This window comes from Populus euphratica, unplaced genomic scaffold (genome assembly GCF_000495115.2).
Source record: "Populus euphratica unplaced genomic scaffold, PopEup_1.0 scaffold10.1, whole genome shotgun sequence".
Classification (NCBI taxonomy): Eukaryota; Viridiplantae; Streptophyta; class Magnoliopsida; order Malpighiales; family Salicaceae; genus Populus; species Populus euphratica.
Genome location: NW_011499856.1, coordinates 2,366,925 through 2,387,673, shown reverse-complemented (window position 1 = coordinate 2,387,673; position 20,749 = coordinate 2,366,925). Strand labels below are relative to the sequence as shown.

The window sequence follows — 20,749 nt, the reverse complement described above, 5'->3', positions numbered from 1 at the left end:
TCTTGAGGAGACTAGTGAAAACGATCCCTTCTTTCACGTCATAAATTTGTAGGAATTCAAGCAAGAATGATGCATCAATGTCCATCATCCAGGCTAAACATTTTTTTTTTCCAATAATAAAGAGTATTTTTGGATGATATGTTTGAATTAAGATTAAGTTTTTCGTTTAAAAAATATTAAAAACACATCTCCATTATCAATTTGATACATTTAAAAGAAGTTATGAATGTTGACATCAAGTCCAAAAAATTAAGTAAAAGAGCAAAAATCTTTCATTAAAATACCAATCTCTTAAAATTGCGAATTATTTGTATATAGATAGGCTCATGCAATTATGAGAAATTTTTCTCACTTTTTTTTTGGAATCAACGGACTTATAGTCGAAAATTTTAAAAGAAACTTTCATTAAAATCTAACTTTTTGAGTAGTAATTCTAATTTTGCAATGTATTTTTAGTTTTTTTTTAAGTAATAGAAGCTTTCCATTACTATCGTTACTATCTCAAGATAAAAAAAAAATTAAAGCATAAAAATTTATTTTAAAAATTATTTTTCATTGGAGAGAAATAAAAGATATCAAGAATTTAATAAAGAAGTAAGATATAAAAATTAAACCTAATGATGCCTACAATATACTCACCTCTAAATATAATCCCATGAAAATTAGTCTTTTAAATCTATATATCCGGTAAATATTTGTAATATAGAAAAAAATACCTAAATTTAATATATTTAAGCTTCCCAACTCCAAAAAAAATCAAATAATTCGAGTTTAGAAGTGGAGTTGGATTCAATTATAAATCTAAACCCGAAAGCCGTGAACGCCCCTATCTAAAATCAACCAAAGATTGTCATTTGCCACCCGTAAGTCGTTGAAATTACAATTACAAACCCAAAGATTCCTAAATTCACCAAACACAAACTATTTAAAACCCCGAAACGGCCCTCGATGTTTCTGGATTCTACTTCTACAACTGCAAAGCGACTGCCTGGTCCGTCTCTCACTCTTTCACTCTCTCTTCTTCCTTCCTTACTCTCAAACCGAAACCAGAAAACTAAAAACAATCTCTTAAAAATAGGTAGCCATGGATCCAGAGACGGCGTTAGAGCTGGTAAAGCAAGGAGCCACACTCCTCCTCCTCGACGTCCCTCAGTACACTATTGTCGGCATTGACACTCAGGTACTGGAGATTCTCTCCGTTTAGTTGAATTTCGAAATTTATGCTATCGTGACTGACTGTGACAAATTGCAGATGTTTTCAGTGGGACCAGCATTTAAAGGCATCAAAATGATACCTCCTGGTCCTCATTTTGTTTACTACAGTTCTTCTAGTAAAGACGGCAAGCAATTCTCCCCTATCGTTGGCTTCTTCGTTGATGCGGCTCCGTCTGAGGTAGGGTTTCTTTTTATTTGATTGAATTTTTATTTTTATTAATTTCTGTTTTGAATGCTAATTTTTGAAATTTGTTCTTATTATGACTGCTTTTTTGCTTTTCATTTTTTTTTGTTAATGAACAGGTTATTGTTCGTAAATGGAATCAACAAGAGGAAAGGCTGGTGAAGGTTCCAGAAGACGAGGTTTGTGTTTATTTATCTTTTTGAATATGCTTCTTACTGTATGTTTTGAGTTACTTGTTGTGAAAATAGAATTAGTGATGCTGGTAACTTTGTGGTGATTTTTTCTTTTCTTGTTTAGTTTGCGGTACATTTGTAACACAAGCCTTGTTAATAGGAAGAATGTATTGTTCCTTATATTTTTTTTTTTCTTCCATCTAATATCAAGAGGGGAAAAGGAAAAACTGTCCAAGTTATGATTACCTGAGTCAAACTTTTTTGCTAATGAGTCGCAATCGCTTTAACAATTGGATGGTTTAGTCGAGTTGTAGTGTAGTTGGCTGGCTTTCCTTTCTAGAACTCTTTGGTGATCATTCTCTTGGAGCTGAGGATTATATTTTTCCTTCTAGTGGTTACAGTGGGCCATTTCTTAATTCCACCCAATTTACTTGGACAGTGTCCTTTGATCTGTTCCTTCAAATTTTTGGTACTTGTCTCCTTCAAGAGAAAAAAGTGTCGTGGTTTTGGTCCTCAGCTTACATTAGTGTCTCCTTCAAGAGAAAAAAGTGTCGTGGTCCTCAGCTTACATTAGCTGTCTTGGTTAGTTTCTTCTTTTATAAAGGTGTCCTGGGATATGAAAACTTTGGACAAGACAAGGCAAGTTATTCTAGCAGTTGGTCCAAGGAAATCTGTACGTTGATAAGTGGCTGGGAATTGTAGAATTCCAATTTGAAGGTTTTTGCTGCTTGCTGAGGGGAACATTTAAAGGCTTTTTTATTTGCAAGTGTACTTGCTTTATGCATGTATAGTTAAACAATGTCAGATCAACGTTCATTTAAACCAAGATATAATATATTGAACTGGTTAATGCTTTAACATGTAAGTTATTGACTAATTGGGTTGACTATATGATTTCCCCATCACGAGATAATGTCTTTCCTTGTGTTTGGTTTTGCAATAATGTTAATGCTTGTGCTTTCTCAATAACTTTAACGAACACTTAATGATCTATTACTAGCAAGGAGAATCAATTCTACATGGTTATAGGAACTGAGAGCTTTTGCACGGTTTATTTTCCTACAAGGATCTCACTTATTTACCCATACCTGCACAGTTTCAACCCTGCCTTTAATTTGATAGATACATGAATATTTATAGCTATACTTTTCATATCACTCTAACACATGGCTAGACAACAAGAATTCCGGACCTGGGTTTTCTTTTTTGGAAGTTCCTGTTCAACACTTTACTTTTTGGAAGACAGTATTCAATCTATACATTTGCTTAGTGTGCATGGTGCTGGCTTCATTTTGGTTTATGTTTTTTGTCTCCTTTTTTGCTGCCCAGGAAGAAAGATTTTGCCAAGCAGTTAAAAGTTTAGAGTTTGACAGATATCTTGGTCCTTATAACTTAAGCCAGTATGGAGAATGGAAGCGATTGTCTAGTTACCTCACAAAGACCATCATCAAACGAATTGGTATTTTAGCTACTAGAAGTGCTTTTTATTCCAAACAGCTCTGTTGTTAGCTCTTATTAGGATTTCTTCATGATTTCTTTCTCATGGTTGAGTGCTTGGTGCTTCTAACACTTCATTTTCATCTTCTATAATTGCTGCTGTTTTCTCATTTTACATTTGGTTCTTCTACTTTTTCAAATTTGCTTTGGAGAATCCACATAGATATATACTTTATATTAATTTAAATATTTTTTTTCTTGTAGATATATTATGTTCATTGACTGATCAGATCACATTTCCATTTTTTTTTTAAATTTAGATAGGAAAAGTTCAGCACTGGATATGGGTATTGGTTGATGTGAATGTTAGTTTTAGCTTCTTGGCTAGTAATTGATGTAGAGAGCTTGAAGCATGTAAATCATGTAAGAATATGCATTAGTCACTTATTTTTAATAGAACAAAGGTTTTCATCTGTCTATGAAATACTATGACTCTGCTAGCATATTTGAAATACATAGTGTGCCTCTCCTGATAGTGAATTCCTCACAGCTTGTTTATGTTGAATTGCTCATTCAATTCACAGAACCCATTGGGGGAGAAATTACGGTTGCATGTGAATCTGAAATGGATAAAAACAGTCCTAAAACATCAATTGAGAGAGCTCTAGATGCACAATTGGGGACTGGTAAGTTCTCAGCATCTGCATCAGTTGATCGGTCCAAGAAGAGAGGATGTTATTACACTACAATCCCACGTGTTATTAAACGAAGAGGAATGGAGGGGAAAGAACTTACTTCTTTGAATCTTGACAAGGTAAAGTATTGGTATGTATGGCTTCTGAATTATCTTTGACATTTTATAATTTAGATTAACTTGTTTCTTTCTTTCTTTCTTTCTTTCTTCCTTAACTTGTTTCTTTCTTTCTTTCTTTCTTCTTCCTCCTCTTGTTTTCCTGTTATCAGACTGAATTACTAGAAAGTGTTTTGATTAAAGACTATGGAGGTTCTGAAGACTTACTTCTAGGGGAGCTGCAGTTTGCTTATATTGCATTTTTGGTATGCACAGATGAATCCTGCATTTCGCACATTGATCGATGGTATCATATCTTTATGGCATTCAAAAAACTCTGCAGATGGGGCAATCACTTGAAGCATTTTTTCAGTGGAAATCTTTGGTTAGCCTTCTACTGAGTTGCATTGACGCTGTAAGTAATGATTTGTTTCAGTTTCCCTTGACAGTAAAATATTAGTTTGAGATATAATTTGCTCTCAATACTTTGAAACTTAGAAAACCAATGCTTTATTTAATCATGCATGTGCACTTTCTCATCCACATGTTAAGATCATGATGTTTTTCACCACTACTCTTCCCACTGTGCCTTTATGTTATTCTTCTTTGTGCGCACATGTTCTTCTGTGAACTTTCTTTGACACTGTTCTTTCTTCTGTTCTATATCATATCCTGTGAGCTGAATCCAATGATTGTATTCTTTCATGTACAAAGTTTTTCTTGCTATGTTTTTGCTTTCAATAATTGAAAATTATGGCCTGTGCCCAAATTCAAAGAGGTGTTGATTAGATTGAACAAGGCATATATTCAAGAGCAATAGCAGAACAATATATACACACTCATAGTTTGTGCATTTCAACGTCTCCCTAGATTCTAATCTTCTACAGCAGGTGCAGGTGCTTGTATATAGTGATTTAGTGCATCACAATACATTGAGTGGCTGTCACATGAAAATGAAACAAGTATCGCACATGCTTAGGTGTTTGGTTCAGTGCTGCAAGCAGCAATATCTTCTGAGCATTTCTCATTTAAAATAACTTTTTTTTAACCATTTTTCCTTTGTATTTTATAGTTTCTTGCTGATATAGTATGATATACTACTCCCCATTCCTTAATACAATTAAGTTCGTTAATTTATGGTGAAAGTGAACTGGTCACTCAGTACTGAAAATTTTTCTTTTCATTTTTTTTCTGTCCCATTATCTTCTCTAATGTGAAAGCATGTTATTATTTTAAAAGCACCTTTTTCTTTCTTTTTTCACTTTTGGTGCTCTATAAGTGTTTGGTTATCTTGTAGTTCATCCTGTGCATAGTTTACACATATCACCTCAATGATGTTCATTCCAGCTTTGGATTTTGTATTATTTATCTTCTAATGACAGTGCTCTTTTGTTCTTTTTACAGCCTTTTCGTACAAGGAGTCATCTTTTTACTAAGGTAATATTCTGACAGTAATTGTTTTGAGTTTTTCTTTATATTATTACATGATCATGGTGGTTTTAAAATTGAGGTAACTGAATACCACCGCAAAAAGAAAAGGTAACTGAATAGAGCACCAAAATGAAAAGGTTAACTGAAGGTGATGTTATTAGCAGATAAACCCAACTAAAGAGGCCTTAACATCTGGGTTTCAGATTCCTGAATCTTTTTCTGTGATCTTATCTGAAATTCTTTTTTTTATTATCACATGGGTTTTTATGCTCCTTGGTACCTTAATTTTTATCCCCTTCCTTATAATGATAGTGGCTGGACTTTCTAATCATTTGCTTGCTTGACTCTGGAAACCTGATGCCTTGACCTTTTTATCATGGCTTCCCCCAACTTCTTACTCTTATTATCATTTTGAAGTTCTCTAGTCAACTTCACCAATTATTTAACTATATCCACTTAGCAAGCTTGGTTTACTGGATAAAACTTGTTAGTATATCTGGGTTTTTTTTTAGTGATCCTGGTGTTTATCCTTTTGTGGTGTTGATATTTTGATGCCTGAGTTTTTATGCATTATTGTGTGGTTGAAAGCTAATACATTATACATGCACCTTTGGTTCTATAGATTTTGTTCTAACTGGTACTGGCTCATATGAATTTCACACAGTTCATCAAGGTCATCTTCTATCAACTGAAATATGGACTTCAGAAAGATAGGAAAGAAAGTAATGGTGCAGGAATAGCAGTATCATCATTGCTGGACGAGTCATGGTTTTCTGCTGATAGCTTTTTGCACCGACTTTGCAAGGTAGTTCGTTGCACCAAAATTAACTGATGAGGCTCAATTGCCACTTAAAAGAGACTTTTCACATTTGAATTAGATCGTGGTGATTTAAATTTGCTTGTCTCCTTATTAAGTTCCTAGGCATTACATATAATTGGTTGCCTGCCATGCAACTTCTTATACAACTAGGCCACGGAAAGAAAAAGAAAACCTTATAGCAATTTCAAATCATTCGTGTTGCAAGGATTACATATTGATTCTTGTGTTAGGATCAAGTGATTGATTTATGGCTTAATAATGGGTTGCAGGATTTCTTTTTGCTGGTGCAAGATGCCACTGTGGTGGATGGAGATCTTTTGACATGGGTTTGTACATTAAACTCATCTTTTCATAGTCAATTTGCTCTTTTCTTTTACATGTAAATTTCATATTTTATATCTCAAAAGTTTTATTTTGAAACATTCTTTTCAGAAAAACTAAATTGGTCTTCTTTATTTTAGAAACTTCTTATAGTTATGATTCTTGGTTATTGACTGCAAACCTCTCTTTGTATGCGAGTTGTGAAAGCCACAGACTCATATGCTCATGCTTGCAGTTCTATTCTGTTCTTCTCCCACTAGTATAAGGATGGTGTCCATCACAAATTCTTTACTTTTTTCTGTGATGTTTAATTGTCATGCATATTTGACATGATACCAAATTCTACAAATTCTTTACTTTTTTCTGTGATGTTTAATTGTCATGCATAGTTGACATGATACCAAATTCTCTTCCTTTTGCATGAAAAAAACACTATATCATATCTTTTTTGACCATTTGCTAGAATGTTTCAGATCTTAACTTATGGATTGGAATCTTAGATTAATGTGTGCTCCTGGATAGGCTTCATTTGATTAGAAATCAATTTATTGCAATCTATAGTTTCATTTAGTATTCACCACTTCTAAATGTCATTGAAATGGATGATCTGGTGTTGGATGAATGAATGGAAGATGTTTGCACTTTAATGTTCCAACTCTTGCAGACTAGGAAACTGAAAGAACTACTTGAGAATATTCTGGGATGGGAGTTCCAGCAGAATAGCGCAGTTGATGGCAGCATATACTTCGAAGAGGATGATGAGGTCAGTTTATATGTTTATGAGCTCTTGGTTATTCTCTCTCTTTCTTACTTTTCTTCCTGTGCAGTTTGCTCCTGTAGTTGAGATGTTGGATGAGTCGAGCTTCAATGGAGTTCCAGCTGCTTAGACCAGAAACATATTCCTTTTTTAACTCTTATCAGCTAAGTCATGCCTAAGCATATCTGTCATCTTTGTTTTCAACATTAATTGCCTGCAAATCAGTAGATGGTCTTATGAAATCGGTCAATTTCATGTCAAAATATTAGCTAACATGTTTGCCAGACAGTTCAAAATTTCTCCATAAAATAGTTATGAAAATCTGTAAGACTAGGAAACAAGGACCTTGTACAGTTACATTTCGAGGATGGTCTTCAGCGATGAATTTCATAAAGTTATACGTGCTCTTAAACTGATTGTTGAATGTGATGTAAATTATCTTGAAAGGCTGGAAATTGCTACGAACATGGTCGGGAAAACAGAAGATCAGATTGGATTGTGACACTGAAATATCACTAGTGAGCACAACATGAGTTACCATTTGTTACTTTTCAAAACTCACATTTAAGACTGATTTGAAGGGCAAGATGATGGAATATACATAATTTCTGTTCCTATTCCAGTTTGGTATTGGGGAACAAAACAAAATATAGATAACGTTTGATTTACACGTATTTATTGTATTCCAAATGTAACATTTAGGATGTGGTTTTGAAGACCTTCATTTTTAATTAGTAATTTCACTACGTTGTGTGCTCTTAAACTGATTGTTGAATGTGATGAAATCTCTGAAAAACTTAGAAAGTGATGAAATCTCTGAAAAACTTCAGATGAATTTGGGCTTTTTCGGATTGGCTGTTGAGGGCAGGTTGGTGTCATCTGTAAAACAGACTTTCTAATGCTCAAGTCAGGAAGAGAAGTAAGAAAATAGAGTGTAAGTGGAGATTTTGTGCACCGGTGATGGGTTGAGTTTTTTAGTATATGTAGATTTGTTGTTAATGGTGGTTGCTCCTTCGATATCCTTGCTATATATATATATATGAAAAGATAGTAGAGCCTAGGTTGCAAATCCACGAGAATAAGGTGGCAAACCTGTTGACAAACCTATTACCAGGGGATGTCGTCTCCTTCATTGTTAATCATTGCAAAGTCAGGGAGTTATTGAGGTTGTTTTGTAAAATATAATTTTAATTGTTTTTCAAAATATTTTTTTTAAGAAATGTATTAAATTAATGTTTTTTTATTTTTAAAATTTATTTTTGATGAGACAAAAATATAGAAAAAATGAATTTTAAACAAAAAAAAAAAAAGAATTTTCGCCAACATCTGTCTGTGTTGCACTTTTAAACAGGAGCTTTACCTACGATGTAAATGTCGAGGAATGATACGGTAGAGTGGCTTGTACTAGGATGGCGTTTGAATTTTGAAATGCATGCAGTGGTAACTTGAAAATTAAGGTAAGCGTGTAGGCATTTGGTCGGTGGACAACCCCCTTTTCTCATATATGTTTCTCAACTGGGTTGGACTTGACATTGAAGGTTCAGTTGGGTTTTGTGTTAGAGGTCTGATCACTGATGGACTAGGAGAGGAGAGTTTTGGTTGGGCCAGGGAGAGGTTCGGTCGATAGCGTCCACTTATTCTCCTTTTCATTTTAGGCCTGTTTGGCAGGCATTTGTTTTGTTATTTTTTTTAATTTTTTTCCTTTAAAATTATATATATATATATATATATATATATTATTTTGTATTTTTAAAAAAATATATAACATCTATCATGTTTAAAAAAGCAAGTAATTTCTCTTTTCTAACCTTCGATTGGGCTCCACCTTTTTCCCTCGTCTTTTATTCTCCCCACCTTCTGCTAGGTTGACAGCCACCTTCGGTTAGGTAATGGGTGTTTTCTTCTCCCTCTCTCTTTTTATCTTCCCCTCGCAAAGCAACTACAATCTTCATTTATGCCTTAGCATATATAAAAAAGAAAATATGATGAAAGATGTGACATCTTCAAATAAGACTAATAGTCTAGCGTGTTCTTTCTGTAGTTTGAGGTAGTGTTTGATATTGCAGTGGTAGTGATTTTTAAAATATTTTTTATTTATAAATATATTAAAAATATATATTTTTTTATTTTTTAAAATTTATTTTTAACATCAACTTGAAAAAAAATATAATTTTTTTTAAATATGATACCACTATAAAAACAAACACAGCATAAATTTAGCCAGATTTTGACAAATATTTAAAAATTTAGCCAAAAAATACATCCAACAACCCTTTGGACTTCTCAAACACAAATAAGATAACAAAACAAAATAAAAAAAAAAAACTCTTTGTAAAGTACAAATCAATATAAAATTCGAGTTTAAATTTTTTGTTATAAAAATTCAAATTGATATACCCAAGATGAAATCATTCGAGTATTGATATATGTTTAGATTGGATTCCACAAACAAAAATTTTCCTTCTCACCTCTCTTTGTTTTAGCTTTCATATTTTTTAATGGATGATCTATTCTTAAGTATTTGGTTTAGCGTTAATTTTTTTATAGAATTGGTTTAGGGTTAATTAAGACAAAATAAAATATCAAATCAGGTTTAAAACATATTTTATTTTTACAAAATAACTAAAACAACCACATAGTTGGACCTAACTTTAACATATGACCTTTTATCACTGGCCATATCAAGTTTAAGAGTTTAAGAAGAGTAAAAGTTACTTAATCATAGTTCAGTATATAAATCACAAAAAATACTTGAGAAATAAATACTTCTTGATCATTTTAGGATTTCGCAAAGATAATCTTAGAATTCATTTGGTGTTGACTTATAATTCTTCTTTTTTGTAAGTTATAATTTCAAAATATTTTTTTATAAATAGTGTAGGATTAAAGTAAGTTAAAATTATGTTTAATAAAAACAGGTAAAATCATTTTTTTTCAATAAGAGATGTAGTATAAATTAGAATTTATAAATTAAAAGTTTAGATTTTAAATATTTAATTAAATAAAAATTCTTATCAAATTTTATTACAAAATCTTGATGGAAGAAAAAATTCCTTTTAATTATAATATTTGGTATTGTGGTTGCTTTTGAATTTGTGGATTCATAAAGGTAATTTTTGAAAAAAATACTTTTTTGTGTGGTTGCTTTGCGTAAATTATGTGTTTGGTAAAATTTATGGTTAAAACTAATTATTCACTAAAAACATGTGATTAATATTTGATTAAAATTATGGTAAAACATGAAATTACCAAATAGATATTAATTGTTTCCATACTTGACATTGAACAATTAATATATATTTAATATTAACTACTTGAAAATAAAATTCTACGCTAACAATAACACACGTGATTATCCGCGAATAAGGGATTATAGGATTATATTTGGTATTGTAGTAGTTGTTGTGGTTATAGTTTCAAAAAAGTTGTTTTTATAAAAAGTATTTTTAATTGAGATTAGGTTGGAAAAATATATATTTGATTAAAATTATGGTTGAAATTGATATTGATTAAAAAGTAATTTAATATGTTTGGTTAAGAGTATTTTTCAAATTGAAGTTATAAAATAACTAAAAAAGACATATATTAATATTGATGGTTTTTAATTGAAATACTGAATATTTAATTACTATTATATCATGAAATAAATAATATTTTATATAAAATATTTTTTACTATTTCATTAAACTATGTGCACTTTCATCATGTATGAAATTTATCAGACAAGGATCATAGTTTTTATGGTTTCTTGAGCGTATAACAACATGAGGTAAAATATTATCAATAACAAAATTGAGATTGCAATCAAATTTTGCAAATGGTATGCCATCATAAAATCTCCTTCTAATGTAACTATATAGTGCCACTGAATCATGTTAAACATTAATTTTTTTAAAAAAATACAATATCTGAGAATTTTTATTTTATTTTACTAGGTCGAATTCGATTCAATGCATTTGGGTTTGAGTTGGACTCGATCTAATGCATTTATGTTTGGGGCGAACCTAGTTTGACCCATCAACAATAGAGTTGCTCTCCACTATTTACTTTGTAGAACAATGGGAAGTAACTAAATATGGTAGAAGGAGAAGGAGAAGGAGAAGGAGAAGGGGAAGGGAAAAGACGATAAAAGGAAAAGGAAAAGGAAAAGGAAAAGGGGAAGGGAAAAGACGACGATTGAAATTATAGAGGGAAGTGGTGAGGGAGCTGCTCTCCATTGTTTACGTTGCAGAACGGTGGTGATAGGAAAGTGCATAAGAAGAAGGGGAAGGGGAAGGGGAAGAGCCGACTATATGAGGTGGCGATGATATCTGACATGTAGTGGAAACAACGGAGGTCGTTAATGAACTAACAATCCAATGCTCTCCACTATTCATTATTCCACTGTTAACTTTTTTTTTCTTCTTTTTCCTCTATTTCTACTCTTTTTCTTGGGCACATCTAGTTATTGTGTTATATCACAGTTTCAACAAAGCAGCTTGAAATTACTTTAGCAAATCTTGCAGTTTAGAAAGCAAAATATAATGGGTCCCACAAACTTTAAACTATGTTTATATCGTATTCAAACATATATAGATAACGTTTTTCTATAAACATAGCTGCAGCACCAAACACGCACTTAATAACAATAAATTTAATGTTAGTTTTTGTTGATCTTTGTCATGGAGTAAAGGGTGGTTGATGTAGACTTGGTTTTGATTTGTGTTTTGTCATGGTTTATGAGTGGAAAAGAAGAAGAAGATGATGAAAATATTGGTTATAAAGAGAGGTTCTTTAATATTGGAAGAGGTTGGTGTTAATTTGAATAATATGGATAATAAGAGTCTTATAATGCGGTTAGAAATGTGGTTGTCATTGTTTTTAAAAGTATTTTTGACTAGAAAATACATTAAAATAATATTTTTTTATTTTTTAAAAATTATTTTTTATATCAGCACGTTAAAATGATATGAAAATACAAAAAAATATTAATTTAAAGTAAATAAAAAATAATTTTTTTAATATTTTTAAAACACAAAAACAAAGAGGGCTTAAATTGGATCTTAACTGGAGAACTAAAAAAAAGAGAAGGATAAAGATATATTTCGTAAAAATGTTAAATAGTCTTATAGGCTTATTACTTTTTGCAATATAGTTTTAGAAACGAGTAGGTGTGTTTGGTATTGTGGTTATTTTTGTTGTCATAATTTGAAAAAAATTATTTTATAAAAAGTATTTTTGGCTAAAATTATGGTTGAAATTGAGGTTAAATAAAAAGTTATTTTATGTGTTTAGTTAAATATGTTTTTTAAATTAAGGTTAAAAAATAACTAAAAAAAATATATTAATATTGATGATTTTTAATTTAAATATAGTAAATTTAAATATTACTATTACATCATTAAATAAATAATATTTTATATCAAATATTTTTTATTGTTCCATTAACTTATTTACAATTTCATCAAATATTAAATTCATCCGATAAGAACTACAATTTTCATGATTTTTTGAACTTGTAATAAAATCAAGTAAAATATCATCAGAAATAATATTTTAATTGCAATTAAATTCTGCAAATATTACATCATCTTGCGATCTCTTTCTAATTTATAATATTAAATATAAATTAAAAAAATTAAATTTTTTTACTGATTTGAACATAATCCAATGAATAGTAAAGTCATTATTCACGTGAACAATGACTCATGAATTATAAGTGTCTGACAATTCATGTAAAAAATATTAGGTGATAATTCACTTTATACATATGGTAATGAAACGAGCAATAAAAAACAATAATTTTTTATTTTAGTAAAACCAGTGGTATAATCTTAATTTTTTATTGAAAAAATCATTAAGTTTCATTTAAATATTTAACTAAATAACTATAAATTGTGGTTATAACATAACACAATTCCAACCATAATATTAAATATGAAACAATCACTAAAACATGCTTTTCACTAGCATATGGTTGAACGATTTAATATGAATCACACATCTTTAAATTAGTGTTTTACTTGTTATCAAACACATATTAGAGGGTTATTAAAAAGCTTTTGATTTGAAGGTGATTTTAGCTTTTTTATATGAGACTCGTACAAAGAAAACATATATTATTAATTTTTAAAGATATAATTTATACTTTAAAATAATTATACTTTAAAAAAAAACCACCGAAACTCCCATTCAATTAATCACTTTCCAAACACAAAACAAATAACGAGTTTGTTAAAAGTTAAAATAATTAAAATTAAAATTCATACGGAACTCAACTTTGAATAATTAATTGCGTTACACTTGTTTAGTCCATGTCAGCAATCTGTGTTAAACGACTGCCATGGAACTATAGCAAACAATCTATACCGCCTACTGATAAACTACCCTTTTCTAATCCAACGATCGAAACCACCCACGTCATCAATCCATATAAAAAGCAACGACCAATCACACAAGGACACTACCCGGCTCCTATTATATAAGTGAAGAAATAATACTCTCACAGCACGAAAAGTCATCTCCAACGAAAAACACTCTCTTGGCCTCTCCTCTCCTCCTCTGTATTCGTCGCCTTTGAGAAAAGATGGCACCAAGAGCAGAGAAAAAGCCAGCGGAGAAGAAGCCGGCGGAGGAGAAGAAGACAGTGGCAGAGAAAGCCCCTGCAGAGAAGAAGCCAAAGGCGGGCAAGAAGCTCCCAAAAGAAGGCGGAGCAGCAGTAGCTGGAGACAAGAAGAAGAAGAGGGTGAAGAAGAGCACGGAGACCTACAAGATCTACATCTTCAAGGTCCTGAAACAAGTTCATCCAGATATTGGGATTTCAAGCAAGGCGATGGGTATCATGAATTCGTTCATTAATGATATTTTCGAGAAGCTTGCTCAGGAATCCTCAAGACTTGCTAGGTATAACAAGAAGCCCACGATTACCTCGAGGGAGATCCAGACTGCTGTCAGGTTGGTTTTGCCTGGAGAGTTGGCTAAGCATGCTGTTTCTGAGGGAACTAAGGCTGTCACTAAGTTCACTAGTTCTTAGATTAGCTATGTACTTTCTTTTGTTCATGTGGTTAATTGGGCCTCTTTTTTTTTGTTCTTTTTCTGTTTCTCTAGTATGCAAGTAAGTCTCTAGGGTTAGGGTTTACGCTTGATCTGTGTGTTTCTATAGTAGAAATGAAATACAGCAGTAGTCGCAGTGTTGTTAACTCTGTTCAATTATGGTTCCGTCTCTTGATAATTTCTGGTTTTGTTTGCCTTAGTGGATGTCTATCAGCTCTAGGAATATTTAAGAAAAAGGGACAGTTGATGGAGTTGTGGAATCTAAGGGTGAAAAAGGATGATCAACAGCAAAAAGAAAATGCCCCATTTCCTAAACAATGTCTTCTTTAGCATCTTTTATCTCCATGATCTTATATAATCGAAGAGACGTGAAGGCTAGTGGGTGATTTGGAATCTACAAGAAGCAGGTGGCACAGTTTTGAAAAATTGACTAACAATAGTGATAGATTACCAGGAATTATCCAATTACAATGGCTAATCTTACTTATTTCTCAGCCCTTAACATTGCTTCTTCTTCAGACTCTTTTCTTGCTTCCTCCTTTGAAGCCTCAAGAGCTTCAATCAAACACTTCAAACAAGTCTCCTCGTCTTCTTCGTCTGACTTTGGCATCAGATTCTCAGCAACATCAGCAGGTCTATCTTTGTCTTCCCCAACAACTATTCAATTTTTCCAAACAATTCGTGGGACTCGAGTTCCAAACAATTCTTGGCTAGCACCTTGAATGCTTCAAAGAAACAATATGACATTTCTATGCTCGTCCATCCTCACCCTCCTTATTAAAGCAGGATCCAGTCTGTCCACATAATTGGTAGTGAACACAATAATTCCTTCTCCCCCACATGCTGACCAGATTCCATCGATGAAATTCAAAAGCGCTGATAAAGTAAACTTACCAGTGCGTTTGCTCTCTTCTTCAGCCTCCTTTTTCTTCTTAGAAATTGGATCCTTATCTTTTCCTGTTTCGGCATCATTCTCATCGTTCTCCTTTTTCTTCCTCTGTCCTGTTAGATCAAGTGAGCAATCAATATCCTCAATCACGAAGATAGATTTTCCAGTGGTTTGGATCAATAGCTTCCTAAGATCGCTGTTGTCCTTGATTGTGGTCAACTCAAGATCATAAAGATCATAACCCAAGAAATTAGCCATAGCAGCAATGATAGTCGATTAGCCAGTTCCCGGAGGGCCATAAAGGAGATAGCCACGCTTCCAGGCAATCACGATGATAGACTGGCTTTCATGGACAACATCAGCCTTGAGTCTCTTAGCAGTCTTTGTAGAATTGGAGCTGAGATAGTTTTGAATGGCAGAAAGGGCCTCGCTGCGCTTGAGACGCTCACTCGTGAATTCATGAAAGGTAATGTGGATGCAAGGATACCACCCAACTTATCAACTTCTGACTAATTTTTCGAGATAGCCACGAAGTCGATGAGGGAAATATTGTTGAAAAATGACCCGAGCAAACTTTAGGCCAGTTATGGCCGAGCTTAGTTGAGTCCATGCTTCTCCAGTGATCACTGAAAATGACAAGAAGAGTTAGAGATTAAGTGTTTTTTATTCCTCAAACTGCAAAGTAGAATCAGATTTACATGGTACACGGTAGGGATGCATGACTCCAGGTTTTTTTTATTTTATTTTAATCAGATTTATCGCTCATCTATGATGAAGTTTGGTATATATAACCTGTTGACGTAAGGATTGGACGAGACCTAGTGCTGTTTAGTTAAAAAAGTTTGGATATTTTTTTAAATAATATTATCTTAGATATTTTATTAAAAAATTAAATTAATTCAGGTCAATTTTTATTTTTTATTTTTTTAGATTAACGTGGATATCCGGACCAGTTTGCGTATACCATAACTAATCTCACAGGTCCTGAAGTTAATAACCCTGTAAGCCTTCCATGGCCATTATAGAAGTAAATAAGAACTCGAATTGAGGTCAATTTAGTTCGCTTTGAGTCTGATCAAATCAAGACTATTATTATTATAATCAAAAGAGACGCTTCATTTTCTACCGAAGATGCGAGAGGGTGGCATCTGCAGCCTCCACCTTTGATCTCGTATACACGATAGTATAACTACAACTTTGGTATTACCAAAACAAAGAAAAAGAAACCACAATTTTCGGAGGGCGTTTTCGAGGGAGTGTTTGTTATTGTATTAGTTATTTTTTAAATTGTATTAAAATAATATATTTTTAAAATTTTATTTTTGATATCAACGTGTAAAATGATCCAAAAACTGAAAAAAATAAAAATAAAAATATTATTTTTTTTAAAAGCAGAGTTTTACTGGAAAAACAAATATCTTTTTAAGGCTTGTTTGGTGTTTTAGTTCAACGGTTTGAATATTTTTTGTTGCTCTAAATTTTTTTTGTTGTATTTTTTTATTGTTTTAATTGTATTGATTAGAAATAAATTTTTTAAAATAAAAAATATTATTTTAATATATTTTCATGTAAAAAATATTTTGAAATGGAACACCTAAACATTTTTAAATAGTTATTTAGAACACAGCTGGGCACATATTTTCAAAAAAAAAAAAATTTGTTTTTAATTTTATTATATTTTTGAATTATTTTGATATTACAAATATTGAGGAAGTTGGGGTCGTAGAGGTGGACAGCCTTGATTGGAGAGTGACTAGCTCACACGTGAATGAATCTAAAATTTATGGAAGAGACAAGGAGAAAGAAGACCGAGGAAGTTGGGGTCGTAGAGGTGGACAGCTTTGATTGGAGAGTGACTAGCTCCCACGTGAATGGATCTAAAATTAATGGAAGAGACAAGGAGAGAGAAGATTTAATCCATTCATTGCTCACCACTTCAAATGATCTCTCTATATATATATATATATATATATAAATACTTTTAAAAAATATTTTTACTCCAAAATAATCTTTTAGTGTTCATGGTTTATCATAATTTAATTTTGTATTTGTTTCTGTACAGCATCATTGGTTTTCCTTGATTTTACTGTAAGAAGGTCGAGTCATCATAGAGAGAGACAAATTCAATGCATGAATCTTTCAAAAACTCCCAGTTCTTCCAGCACGAAGTTGCTAATTTTCCTTTAAGCACCTGCATTCTCTATGATACGTGAAGAAAAAATTAAATAGTTTACTCTGAATTTCCTAGCATTCACATGTAACATCCACACCAAACTTCTCTCTCCATATCCATATCCATATTCATTTCTTCTATATTTTTGTTTTTCCAAGAAAGGGAAGCACACAAGGGGCTATGTCTGATGCCCTTGTTTCTGCTCTTGTGGCTGCAGTCTTGAGCAACTTGAATTCAACAGTGCTTCAAGAACTGGGAGTTGTTGAGGGGCTAAAGGCTGAGCAAGAGAATCTCAAGCGCACCTTCACAATGATCCAAGCTGTGGTCCGGGATGCAGAGGAGAAGCAATGGAAGAATGAGGCTATAAAGCAGTGGCTGATCAACCTTAAGGATGCTGCTTATGATGCTGATGATGTGCTGGATGAGTTCACCATTGAAGCTCAAAGGCATTTGCAGCAAAGCGATCTCAAAAACCGAGAAAGATCCTTCTTTTCTCTTGCTATAATCTACTTTTGTTTCGAGTGAAAATGGCACGTAGATTGATAACTGTAAGAGAAAAGTTAGATGCCATTGCCAAGGCGCATGACTCCCATCTAAGGAGGAAGTTGGGGTCGTAGAGGTGGACAGCCTTGATTGGAGAGTGACTAGCTCACACGTGAATGAATCTAAAATTTATGGAAGAGACAAGGAGAAAGAAGACCTAATCCATTCATTGCTCACCACTTCAAATGATCTCTCTGTTTATGCTATTTGTGGGATGGGTGGAATGGAAAGACAACTCTTGCTTAGTTAATCAACAGCGACGATATGGTGAAGAGGCGTTTTGACTTGAGAATTTGGGTACGTGTTTCTAATGATTCGGACTTTAGAAGGTTGACAAGAGCCATGATAGAGTCTGTTGAAAATAGCCCTTGTGACATTACAGAGCTTGATCCCTTGCAGCGTCTTCAAGAGAAGTTACGTGGAAAGAAGCTTTTGTTCGTGTTGGATGATGTGCGGGATGATTACCATGATAAGTGGAACAGTTTGAATGACTTACTAAGGTGTGGAGCAAGAGGTAGTGTTCTTGTAATAACTACCCGTGTTGAGATTGTTGCTCTTAAAATGGAACCAGTTTAATGTCTGCATATGGAAAGATTATCCGATGATGATTCTTCGCATTTGTTTGTGCGACTTGCGTTCAGGACGAGGAGGAGAGGGGAGCATGCACACTTGGAGACAATCAGAAGAGCGATAGTTAAGAAGTGTGGTGGGGTTCCTTTAGCTATAAAAGCACTAGGAAACGTGATGCCGTTGAAGAAACATGAAGATGAGTCAAAGAAAGTGAGATTTGGGATCTATGACAAGAAGGAAGCTCGATTTTGCCTGCCTTGAGATCACGTTACGTTAATCTACCTCCACACTTGAAGCAATGCTTTGCATATTGTTCCATATTCCCTAAAGATTATGTCAAGGAGAAGGACCGGCTCATAACTCCATGGGTGGCAAATGGTTTTATTGCTTGCAAAGGGCAAACGGATTTACATGGCATGGGGCATGATATTTTCAATGAATTAGCTGGGAGGTCATTTTTTCAGGATGTGAAGGAAGATGGATTGGGAAACATAACATGTAAACTGCACGATCTCATCCATGATCTTGCACAATCCATTACGTCCCATGAACGCATTTTGATTGCGGGCAATACAAAGATGCAAATTTCAGAAGCAGTTCGTCATGTGGCTTTTTAGGGGAGATCATTAGTATCTGCTCCTGGTGACAAGGACCTCGAAGCTAGGTCACTGCGCTCAGTTTTGGTGCCTCATTTTGATGACAATATAAAGCCTTGGAGTGAGGATCTTCATCCTTACTTCTCTAGACAAAAGTGTCTAAGGGCCTGGCTATAAAGTTTACGAAATTGCCTGAATCAATTTGTAATTTGAAGCATCTAAGGTATTTAGATGTCTCCGGCTCCTTCATCCATAAACTGCCTGAATCAACCATTTCTCTTCAAAACTCGCAAACTCTGATTCTAAGAAATTGTACAGTCCTTCATATGTTACCCAAAGATACGAAGGACATGAAAAATCTCACGTATCTTGACATCACGTGTTGTGAAGAACCTCGGTGCATGCCAGCTGGAATGGGACAACTGCCTTGCCTACAAAAGCTCAGCATGTTCATTGTGGGCAAGCATGATGGTCACGACATAGGGGAGCTAAATAGATTAAATTTTCTTGGGTTGAATTGAGGATCAAGAATCTTGATAATATTCAAGGTTTAACAGAAGACAGAGTTGCCAATTTGGCGGGGAAGAAAAATCTGCAGTCACTGAATTTATCTTGAAAAAGAGAAATAAGCACTAACGCCAGCATGGAAAGAAGTGAAGAGGTTCTTTGTGGTCTCCAACCCCATTCAAATCTAAAGCAGCTATGCATAAGTGGATATCAAGGCATAAAATTTCCAAATTGGATGATGGACTCGCTTCTACCAAATCTAGTGCAAATATCAGTGGAAGAGTGTTGCAGTTGTGAGCGTCTTCCACCTTTAGGGAAACTACAATTCCTTAAGAACCTTCGTCTGAAGAGTGTGAAAGGTTTGAAGTATATTAGCAGGGATGTGTACGGAGATGAGGAAATACCATTCCCATCACTGGAGAGTCTGACTTTAGATTCCATGCAGAGCTTAGAGGCATGGACAAATACAGCTGGAACTGGAAGAGACAGTTTTCCTTGCCTTCGTGAGATAACAGTTTGTAATTGTGCTAAGTTGGTGGACTTGCCAACCATACCATCTGTTAGAACATTAAAAATCAAGAACAGCAGTGCTGCATCACTCTTATCGGTCAGGAATTTCACTTCTCTTGCCTTCCTCAGTATTGAGAACTTCTGTGACTTGACAAATCTTCCTGATGGAATGGTGAAAAACCACGCTTTCCTCGAGCGCTTGGAAATTGTTAGGCGGAGAAATCTCAAGTCACCGTCAAATCAGCTTGATAATCTATTTGCTCTTCCTGATGGAATGGTGAAAAACCACGCTGTCCTTGAGCGCTTGGAAATTGTTAGGCTGAGAAATCTCAAGTCACTGTCAAATCAGCTTGATAATCTATTTGCACTTAAACGCTTGTTTCTTATAGAATGTGATGAACTTGAAAGCTTGCCAAGGGAGTGCAATAACTGACCGTCCTCGAGCATTTGTATATTTATGGATGCTCACAGCTGAATTCATTGCCACAGAGCATCTAACATCTCACTTCTCTACGATCTCTGACAATCTGTGATTGCAAGGGAATTTCTTCTCTGCCAAATCAGATTGGACATCTCATGTCACTTTCATACTTGCATATCTCGGATTGCCCTGATTTGATGTCTTTGCCTGATGGAGTAAAGAGACTTAACGTGCTCAAGGAGCTGGAAATTGAAGAATGTCCGAATCTGGAGAGGCGGTGCAATAAAGAAACAGGAGAGGACTGGCTGAAGGTAGCTCACATCCCTGAGATTGTTATCAACAGTGAAGAAATCCAGTCCCTGGGTTCTTGGCAGAGATGA

At 33.7% G+C, this 20,749-nt stretch overlaps 3 protein-coding genes and 2 pseudogenes across 3 annotated transcripts; 4 read left to right on the top strand and 1 right to left on the bottom strand.

The window, feature by feature from the left end:
• The first annotated feature begins 924 nt into the window (after nucleotides 1–924).
• Nucleotides 925–7,656, top strand: LOC105123455 (AAR2 protein family). Its single transcript, XM_011023057.1, has 12 exons — nucleotides 925–1,180; nucleotides 1,253–1,393; nucleotides 1,519–1,578; nucleotides 2,902–3,031; nucleotides 3,594–3,823; nucleotides 3,973–4,065; nucleotides 4,143–4,214; nucleotides 5,204–5,236; nucleotides 5,895–6,035; nucleotides 6,320–6,376; nucleotides 7,036–7,134; nucleotides 7,199–7,656. The coding sequence occupies exons 1-12, from the start codon at nucleotides 1,085–1,087 to the stop codon at nucleotides 7,256–7,258; spliced, it is 1,212 nt and encodes a 403-aa protein (XP_011021359.1). The 5' UTR covers nucleotides 925–1,084; the 3' UTR covers nucleotides 7,259–7,656.
• Nucleotides 7,657–13,612: 5,956 nt separating this feature from the next.
• LOC105123456 (histone H2B-like) lies at nucleotides 13,613–14,316 on the top strand. Its single transcript, XM_011023058.1, has one exon. It carries the CDS (start codon nucleotides 13,694–13,696, stop codon nucleotides 14,138–14,140), a length of 447 nt encoding a protein of 148 aa, XP_011021360.1. The 5' UTR covers nucleotides 13,613–13,693; the 3' UTR covers nucleotides 14,141–14,316.
• LOC105123519 (probable mitochondrial chaperone BCS1-B) lies at nucleotides 14,202–16,069 on the bottom strand (annotated as a pseudogene).
• Nucleotides 16,070–17,223: 1,154 nt separating this feature from the next.
• On the top strand, nucleotides 17,224–18,971 carry LOC105123453 (putative disease resistance protein RGA4; annotated as a pseudogene).
• A 582-nt stretch (nucleotides 18,972–19,553) lies between these two features.
• Nucleotides 19,554–20,749, top strand: LOC105123518 (putative disease resistance protein RGA1). Its single transcript, XM_011023148.1, has 3 exons — nucleotides 19,554–20,261; nucleotides 20,338–20,397; nucleotides 20,489–20,749. The coding sequence occupies exons 1-3, from the start codon at nucleotides 19,575–19,577 to the stop codon at nucleotides 20,747–20,749; spliced, it is 1,008 nt and encodes a 335-aa protein (XP_011021450.1). The 5' UTR covers nucleotides 19,554–19,574.